The 10,718-nt window shown below is 35.5% G+C and overlaps 1 protein-coding gene across 2 annotated transcripts in view; it reads right to left on the bottom strand.

Moving 5' to 3' along the window:
* LOC137646053 (protein FAM91A1-like) overlaps window positions 1-10,718 on the bottom strand; it is a 243,008-nt gene that overhangs the window by 71,905 nt on the left and 160,385 nt on the right. For both annotated transcript variants that reach the window (XM_068379206.1, XM_068379207.1), the window contains one exon: window positions 1,252-1,312. In XM_068379206.1, coding sequence (XP_068235307.1) covers window positions 1,252-1,312 — 61 coding nt within the window. The remainder of the gene's footprint in view (window positions 1-1,251; window positions 1,313-10,718) is intronic.

Here is a 10,718-nt window from a genome sequence, read left to right as displayed (position 1 = left end):
CATGTCACTGAGAGAGAGAGAGAGAGAGAGAGAGAGAGAGAGAGAGAGAGAGAGAGAGAGAGAGAGAGAGAGAGAGAGAGAGAGAGAATGCTATATATTTTGAATTGAGCATAAAAATTCAAGAGAAAATATCTAATTTCACCATTGGAAATTAATTCTAAAAGTTTCAAACAAGTAGCAGATATTTGATTGATTGGAGGATTTTGTAAGCTGGCATTAGAAATGTAATTTAGGTAGATGTATTTGTAATAATTTTCATAATCAATATTTTGGATTATTTTGCTGTTACTATTATGATGATGATGATGATGAAGATTATCATTATTATTATTATTATTTTGTGGCTGTTGTTAAAAATGAGGCAAAATGGGACCATTTGTTTTCAACTAATGTACTGTATTAAAGTATGAAGACTCTAAAGCAGCAACGTTTGGCTGGGCGTTCACTCGGCCCGTGTGCATTGCACTTGAGCGACCCACTGTTTCCTTAACAATTCCTCATTTGGGAAGAAATACGGGAAGATATTTTCACCTCCTGTATTTGAGCACCCCACTGCAACACACTTGTGAGGCATTGCAATGCATAAAAAACTCAAAAAATCTAAAATCACTTTTCCAACAAGAAAAATCTTCTGTTCTGGCAAACCTAGATTGTTTACATTCGCTTCTCACTGCTGAAGTCTCTCTGTGACGTCACAGGTACTTCCCAACCAAGCGGCCGAAACGGAAAGATATATTTATGGCGTGAAAATAAATTGTGAAAAGCTCGGCAATAAAACTGTAATACAGAATATACACGGCAGTTGATCAAAACCAAACCCAAACACTTTGTTTTTAATTGTGTTAGCTCTTTTTAATAGAAAGAAGTTGTACTGTATTCAACATGTCAGACCCACCTTGAAAGGTACACACCTGACCTGGTATTTTTCCCCCAGAATCAATTCAAGATAACCAAGTCTAACTCTTACTTCGAAAGACATTAATCATAGTACGCAGCTAAGCTATTTGTATTGTATGCGCAAGCAACCAATTCTCTAGGCTTGAGACTTGAAATTCATCTTCAAAAGGATTTGTCATACTTTTAAAGTATAACCACATACTAGACAAATTGTTTTTACATCATAATATTTTATATAACATCAAAATTTCTGAAAGTAAACTTCATTACTATCATTGTAATATTTACATTCGTGACTAGTCAGGACATTAACAAAATAAAACTACTGGTTTACTTCTCCAGCTGAATACTTACTGGAAATATCAAGTGGAAATGGAATGTGCTGTATACAAACATCATGATACCATCCATAAGCCTGAAAGAAATTAAATGTATGTATCAATGAATACTCTTAAACAATAGATGGTAAAATAAGAAGAAAAAATAAAGTGAAATACAAAAAATAATATGCTGAAAGGGGAATTTTTAAATATTTTTAAATTCTTCAACCAATTCCAAGGGTGTTCTCATATCCAGTCTAAGCTATTAATCTTCATTCATTAAATGCTAGTTAAAAGTAAGTAAATTAACAAAACTAACTAACAGTTTATTTGCATCATCTAAAACATCAAGTGTCATCAACATTCAATTACACAAAATAATTAACCTGAAAGTCAGCACTGTGCTTAAAGAAAAATAAAAGAGTAGATACAGTAGAACCAAGCATTAACTTTAACAGTCTAATATGGCGAAGGAAAATCCACTATAGCCGATTGTACATTATATCGATAAAATTTCCTGAACCAAAAAATAAAGCAAATTCATATAAAATTGTACACACGACTACTACATATGCTGAACACCTGGGCTAACATCAAAACGAGCAGCTGGGATTATAAACACCATTTTTCACCCTTAAATGACATAATTAAAGAAAGTAGATTACAATAGATGAAACTCATGAAAACAAAGATAACTGCAAGCATGGACCAAATCAAAACAAACTAAATACAGAGCTAGGGAACACTAGCAAGTAATCTCAGATATACTAATACTAATTTCCCAAAGATTAAAATCAAACAAAATTGTAAATAATTGTATACAAGACTACTATATTTATGTATGGATGTGTTGTAATAGTTTGCGGACTGTGGCCAGAGGTAGCACCCAAACTGCCTAGTGTCCGAATACCGACCACACGCCAACGTTAACTACACAAAAAAGATACAACGGTGGATTACCCAAAAAATCTGGGTAAAAGGCAAACAATCAAGGATGAATTGGGCACTGGGCACCACCCCTTGATTTTATATTGGGCAAGGGAACCCAGCAAGAACCTTACTTCCTCCTTATCTTCCTTTGCCTTAAGCTTGCTGAATAAATGCGTAAGATGACCATTGATTCATTCCTGAGAAGTTAGCAGAATTTATGAATAGCTCTATCTTCTTTAGGTAAGATGGTTTCAAACTTGAGTAAAAAATGTCAGAACATTATGTGAAAGGAAACATTTATTAACTGCTAACGGGACACAGTGTGGGATGAAAAAAAATATGATAAATGACTTATTAGAAAGATTTAATAAAAAAACTGTTAGGATTACATTAACATTGTTTCGTCAAATTCAAATAAGCAATTAAGGGCAAAATTAGCATCCCTTTACACTCCAGCCTCACAATAACTAAGATAAAAAAAAAATTGAAAAGAAAAAAGAAAGAACTATTCACATGCTGGTCACTCATAAGTGTTCTCTAAACTTAACTAATATAAACAAAGGCACACCTAACCGTGTATCTATTTGGGATACATTCAAATACAAGTAGCTTGCCTCAAATTCAAAGGGATTATAAAACAAGAATTGCAATTCAGGCGGGAAAACTAGAAGATCCCGGCAAACTTGTTTTTAACAGTCTTTCCCAGGCTGACTAGCAACATACTCATGTGGATCATGCAGATTTATTCCTGACTATGACAGAAACAAACTTCAAGCTTAAAGGAGAACCCCGCAACACTGTGGTTCATAATCTGCATGAACAATCCACTGGGTTTAGGAATTGACATCACTTAAAAGTTTGGCTATCACTGAAAAAACTGTTCTATGCCACTTTATGTTCACTTGGTTCTGGGAGCAAGTATTTGAAAAAAACTGTCCATAAACTGTGTCAATATATTACCACCTAGGTCAGTGATAAGACTAATCTAGTTTCATTTGCTCCTAATTTTGAATCAAGTTACCATGTGGCAGGGCATGCTTAAATCACTCATCAGTGTACGGGAAGAAATATCTACAACACAAGTCTTGAGTAACCATTCTTCTGGTAACTTCATCTTTCCTATACACAATACTTAGAAGAATAGTCTAAATTTCTCTCCCTACTGAGTGTAGGGGGCTGCTGTCAGTACCTGTTAAAAGAAATAATAACGGATTAAGGCATTTTTTTTTTGGGGGGGGGCACAGAGGGATATACAAAAATAAAGAAAGAAAACATTTTCTTTTATACACAAAAACAAAAACCATAAAGCTTTCTTAAACACAAACCATTATTTATTCCAGTGTAAATAAGTTTAAATACTGTATATTTCCCTGCATAAGACGAGGTAAAAAATTAAGGCAAACATTAATTAATTTATCTCATACTATATCTGTAGTATAAGATGACTATTAAATTACAAACCATCAGTGTTTCTGCTAGATGTTTGGTTATGTAAAGATAGTGTTATTAAAAATGTTTTACTTACTCTACTGTATCCTTGGAAATTCAAAATAAACAAAATATAGCCAATATTATATTATGTTTTTCATACCTACAGTGCCCCAAATGGAAACCAATGTTTTGTTTACTTTTCATCTCCAATCCCTACGAACTAAAGAATTTTAATGAACAAATAAATGTACACATTTGCACATCAAACTGATAACTGATGATACTAAGAGCTTTTAGTCAACTATGACGAAAAATGTGGAAGTTTATAATATTGGTATTTCTGCAATATTTATTATATGAGGTTTTGAATAAGTTTCAAAATTATATTAAGAACATTATTTGTTATTTATATGTGAGCATATCCTTGGTTACAGCAACTTGGAATCAGCTGTCAACAAAATCTGCAGTGTGTTTACATTTTCTTAGATGGCCTAGACAAGAATTTTTTTATTTCACTGATATAGAATTATTCCTCGAATAGATTATTCATCACGAAGATAGGCCATTAATTAATAAATTAAAAATGGTTTTATTACCTTTATGTAAAAAAATATACACATCTTAAACTACAGTATATACTTCTTTTTATGGCGACCTATACAATGCGACTCAGACACAACTCAAATTATCTGAATTTGATCCATTATGTCCTGATTATTATTATTATTATTACTAAAGCTACAACCCAAGTTCAAAAAGCAGGATGCTATAAGCCCAAGGACTCCAATAAGGAAAAATAGTCCAATGACATAAAGAAATGAATAAACTATATGAGAAATAATGAAAAATTAAAGTGAAATATTCTAAGAACAGTAATAACATTAAAACAGATCTTTCATGTATAAACTATAAAAGGACTTATGTCAGCCTGTTCAACATAAAAACATTTGCTCAAAGTTTGAACATTTGAAGTTCAACCAATTCAACTAACTGATTAGGAAGACCATTCCACAACTTGGTCACGGCTGGAATGAGACTTCTAGAATATTGTGTAGTATTGAACCTCATGAACAAGAAGGTACTACCCAGGAAGATCTGAACGCAACATGTATAATGAACTAATTGAACGATAGTGCTATGGATTAATATCGAGATCAGGAATAAGAAATAAAGTTCCTGTCCAACAAATTAAGATGAGAATTAGAAGATCATGACCAGACAAGAGAACAATACTTGAAGCAAGGTAAAATGTAAGAATTAAAACACTTCTTCAGAATAGAATTATCAAAGAAAATCTTAAAAGACTTCTCAATCAGCCAATTTTTTTGTGCAATTGAAGACAAAGACCTAATGTGTAAAATTGCTGTCGAGAATCACACCCAAAATTTTAAAAGTCATATAAAGTAAAAAAAAAAACATTATCAATGCTAAGATCTGGATGTTGAGCAGTAAGTGTCCTTGAACTACTTGCAATCATACTTTGAGTTTGTTAGGATTCAACTTCATGCTCCAAAATTTGCACCATGCACAAATTTTAACTATTATTATTATCATTATTATTATTATTATTATTATTATTATTATTATCCAAGCTACAACCCTAGTTGGAAAAGCAAGATGCTATAAGCCTATGGGCTCCAACAGGGAAAAATAGTCCAGTGAGGAAAGGAAATAAATAAATGAAGAGAACAAATTAACAATAAATCATTCTAAAAAAAAGTAACAACGTCAAAACAGACATGTAATATATAACCTATTAACAACATAAAAAACGAATATGTCATAAATAAACTATAAAAAGACTCATGTCCGCCAGGTCAACAAAAAAGCATTTGCTCCAACTTTGAACTTTTGAAGTTCTACTGATTCAACTACCCGATTAGGAAGATCATTCCACAACTTGGTAACAGCTGGAATAAAACTTCTAGAGTATTGCGTAGTATTGAGCCTCATGATGGAGAAGGCCTGGCTATTAGAATTAACTGCCTGCCTAGTATTACGAACAGGATAGAACTGTCCAGAGAGATCTGAATGTAAAGGATGGTCAGAGTTATGAAAAATCTTATGCAACATGCATAAAAAACTAATTGAACGACGGTGCCAAAGATTAATATCTAGATCAGGAATAAGAAATTCAATAGACCATAAGTTTCTGTCCAACAAATTAAGATGAGAATCAGCAGCTGAACACCAGACAGGAGAACAATACTCAAAACAAGGTAGAATGAAAGAATTAAAACACTTCTTCAGAATAGATCTCTATCAAGGGATTCAGCCAACCCAGACCTACATTAAGGAGATGGAATTGATGAAAAGAGAGTAGCATCATCTGTACAGCCAACGAGCTTGTTTTCTAGGCTAAACCACATGTTGTGTATATAGCATGAAAAGTAATGGACCAAGAACACTACCTAGAACAACACCAGATATCACATTCCTATAGTCACTATGGTGCCAATGAACAACAACTCTTTGCTATCTATTACTTAAAAATTTAATAATGATGCTGAGAAAGGACCCACCCACTCCCAACAGTTTGAGTTTGAAAACAAGGGCCTCATAATTAACTCGGTCAAAGGCCAATCATATCAACTTCATTGACCGCAATCAAGGGATTTCTGTATAGCACTGGAGATTGCAAGAAGGGCATCACATGCTCTAAGGCCTTTACGAAAGCCAAATTGCAAACTTGGGAACAGATGACTACATGCTCCAAGGCTTTTACAAAAGCCAAATTGCAAACTGGGGAACAGATGATTACCTTCAGCAAATCTATTTAGACATTTTCCCAAAAAGACATTCAAAAACTTTAGATAATATGGGATAACTGGGTGGCAATCATTGGACTTGAGCTATCGAAAACACATCTACATAGTGGAGTATCATTACCAATTCTCCGACAAGCGCTGAAAGCTTCTCTTCTAGCTAACTTGCACAAAATAACAGATAATTTTGGAGCTAAGAAATCTGCAGTCTTTATAAAAAACAAATGAAAAATACCATTTGTGTCTACATCTCCATAAGCATCGAAGTCCATCAAGAGAGCTTTAATATCATAAGATTGAAAAGCTAAACTATAGTCAATTCTTTTTAGTGAGGCAGATTTGCACCGACTCGCAGAGGTGCCCTTTTAGCTCGTAAAAGTTTCCTGATCGCTGATTGGTTAGACAAGATAATTTTAACCAATCAGATAACAGGAAACTTTTCTGAGCTAAAAGGGCACCGCTGCGAGTCAGTGCAAATGCGCCTCATTAAAAAAATTTGAGTATAGTTACATTAAGCTCAAGAAAACAGTCAAGACGAAGATCAAGTTTCTCATTACTCTGAATATGATATAAATGGGTCAGTTGTTTAGAGGTTCTGTGGTTGAGTATTTTTTCGATCTAAACAACAATGACAGTGGGTATGAAGTATAAAGTTAATCTATTAGTTTTTTGACCTGGTTAATACTTTAGCTATGAAGCCGTGGATTCGCTACTGTAGCTCTATATGAGATTTGTCATTATCGGATATACTTATTTATCCTATAATAAGCTACATTTCCATGTTTATATATTTCACTGCTGATAATTTTTCAAAAGTTTGCTTTATTCTCCATAGTATTTCACTCTAAACAACCAAAATGTTTTTCCATTCATTGTCAAGTGATTATAGAATAATTTTGAAAAAATGATTTATGTACCGGTAATTATCTCTAAATAATGGTGAAGCACTAGGATTTTATGTGTAATTAAAACTTTATATTCATTAAGTGACTGTTATTGTTATAATTCCAAGATAAATAGCCATCAAAAGATATAAAACTACAGTACTCGTTAGTAATAAAGAACTTCATGTTGTACAGAAATGTAATGAAAATATCCATTTACATCCTATGACTTAAGAAGTATTCTATAATTTATAATTACAGTGGAACCTCTACACACGAACGTATCTACATCCGAATTTTCCAACATCCGAAGTAAAATTCGAGCAAATTTTTGACTCTACACCCGAATTTTATTTCGACACACGAAGTAGCAATTTTCGTCGTACCGGTTGTATCCGAATCTTTCGACACGCGAAGTACAATTCGAACACGTTCCGACTCTACACCCGAATGTTTTTTTCGACACCCGAAGTAAACAATACTCGTACGCGTAGTCGGTGCTCATAGCGCCTGAAGTGTTTTTTATTTCCGCCGATAAAAGGCAGCACATCGACCTCGGAGGGACGCTCAATTAGCGCGGCTTGGGTCAGTCCTCTGTTCTCGTCGGCTTCTTGCGGTTGTGCTCTTTGCGTTCTGATATTAACTGTGAATTAATCGTGATTTTTTACGTGCATCCATTAACGATAATTTACGTAAATCATGGGTCCAAAAAGGCTTAGTTTTGCCAGTGGTAGTGGTAGTGGTGAGAAAAGGAAGAAGGAAATGCTTTCTATAGAAATTAAGCAGGAAATTATTGAAAAACATGAGCGTGGCATCCGCGTGAGTGAACTTGCTAAACAGTATGGCCGTAATATGTCGACGATCTCGACAATCCTTAAACAGAAGGAAGCTATTAAAGCAGTGAAACCTTCTAAGGGGATCACTATAATTTCCAAACGCCGTACCCCTATCATAGAAGAGATGGAACGACTTCTACTAGTGTGGATTAAGGATAGAGAGATCGTTGGCGACACCATCACCGAAACCGTTATCTGCGAGAAGGCGCACGCCATCTTTACGGACTTGAAGGAGGAGAGCTCTGGGGGTGATGCTGGGGAGAGTTCAACCGAGCCTTCCTCAGATGATTTCAAGGCATCTCGTGGCTGGTTCGAGAAATTTAAGAAACGGTCCGGGATTCATTCAGTTGTTCGCCACGGAGAGGCTGCTAGTGCGGACACAAAGGCTGCAACTGACTTTGTTAAGAAATTCGAAAATATCGTAAAGGAAGAAGGCTACGTAGAGCAGCAGGTGTTCAATTGTGATGAAACCGGGCTGTTTTGGAAGAAGATGCCGAGTCGAACCTACATCACTGCTGAAGAGAAGAAATTGCCTGGGCATAAGCCAATGAAGGATCGGTTGACTCTTGCTCTATGTGCCAACGCTAGCGGGGACTTTAAAGTCAAGCCCTTGCTTGTTTACCATTCGGAGAACCCTAGGGCCTTTAAAGCACACAACGTCGATAAGGATCAGCTTCATGTTTTCTGGCGATCCAACTCGAAGGCCTGGGTCACTAGGCAATTCTTTGTGCAATGGGTAAACCAAGTTTTCGGTCCTTCTGTGAAGAAGTATCTTCATGACCAGAAATTGCCTTTAAAGTGCCTGTTATGCCTTGACAATGCACCCGCTCACCCCCCGGACTTGAAGATGATATCTTCGATGAATTCAAGTTCATAAAGGTGCTGTATCTTCCACCAAATACCACCTCTATCCTCCAGCCCATGGACCAGCAAGTCATCTCTAATTTTAAGAAGCTGTACACCAGGCACTTATTCAAGCAGTGCTTTAATGTCACGCAAAGCACCAACTTAACTTTGCGTGAATTTTGGAGGGGCCACTTCAATATCGTGCACTGCTTAAAGATCATTGATCAGGCTTGGGTGGGATTAACTCGACGGACCCTCAATTCTGCATGGAAGAAGCTGTGGCCTGATGCAGTTTCTCCCCGAGATTTCGAGGGTTTTGACCCCGAACCTGATCCCGTGGTCGGTGCAGCGGAAGCCGTAGAGGAAATAGTCTTCCTTGGCAAGTCCATGGGTCTGGAGGTCAACGCAGATGACGTTACGGAACTCGTCGCCGAACATCACGACGAACTGACGACGGATGAGCTCAAGGAACTCCATGCTATGTCGGAGCACATGAGTGATGACGAGGAAGAGAGCGAGGAGGTAGAACATGTGTTAGGTTCAGCGCAAATAAAAGAGGTGTTAGGAAAATATCAAGACGTGGTCGACTTCATCGACAAATACCATCCAAAGAAATTGCAGGTTTGTCGTGTAGTTTCTCAATTCGATGATGTTTGCCTAACGCACTTTCGAAACATTCTGAAAAGTTGTACGAAGCAATTATCTATCGATGCTTTCTTTAAAAAACTGCGAAGCGAACTCGCGATGAACAGGATGTAAGTGAACCGAAGAAAACGGCAAAGAGTGAAGAGGAAGAAAGTGAAACACAGAAAACGGAAAAGAGTGAAGCAAAAGAAATTCAGTCAATTTTAAATGTAAGTGATAGTGATTAAAATTACGTAATCATCAAAAAGAAAAAAAGAAAATGTAAAAAAAAATATAAAATATAAAAATAAAAAAAAAAATAAGCTAAGTTATGTTAAAGTTCACTTAGTGTAAGTTAGAATAAGTTATGGTAGTGTTACGTTTATCGTAGTTAACCTCTCTACCGCCTCGCCGTCCGTCCGTCCGTCTCCTCTCTCCTCTCTGCGTAGCGAAGACGAACAACACCTGCGCTGGAGTTTCTAAGGTAAAGTGATGCTAAAAACCCGTTTCTTATTTATCATTTTTTGCTAATTCTTCTTATTTACATGTCTATTCTTCTTATTTACATGTCTATTATCTAATTTAGTGTTCATTATTCTCATGGGAAAGTTATGTGTAGTAGTTTTATTAAGAAGTTATCATAGGTTTTTGGGCTCAACCACGGATTAATCCTATTTCAATGTATTCTTATGGGAAAAATCGTTTCTACATCCGAACAATTTCTACATCCGAAGTTGGTTCTGGAACGGATTAAATTCGTATGTAGAGGTTCCACTGTATAGGGTATGGTAAAGCACTGCGATTTATGTGTAAAAGAAAACTTCATATATTTATTGAAGTGACTGTTATTCCGTCATAATTCCATGATAAATAGCTGTTGAAAGATATAAACAACTTGACAGTAATATAAAGATTTATGACATACAGAAATATAATGAAAATATCCATTTGTTTCCTTTGACACTAGAAGTATTCTATAATGTATAATTTATAAGATATAAATACGATAAAAAAATTATGAATCAACAAAAAAACTGTTGACAAAAGATATATGAGAGAGAGAGAGAGAGAGAGAGAGAGAGAGAGAGAGAGAGAGAGAGAGAGAGAGAGAGAGAGAGAGAGAGTGTAATATGAATTTAGTTCATTAGACATGAAGTCTGTTCATTTGTTTGCCACTCCACCTTG

Source organism: Palaemon carinicauda, chromosome 8, assembly GCF_036898095.1.
Source record: "Palaemon carinicauda isolate YSFRI2023 chromosome 8, ASM3689809v2, whole genome shotgun sequence".
Taxonomy (NCBI): Eukaryota; Metazoa; Arthropoda; class Malacostraca; order Decapoda; family Palaemonidae; genus Palaemon; species Palaemon carinicauda.
Note: the sequence above shows the minus strand (reverse complement) of the source record. Positions and strands in the feature narration are given on the sequence as shown.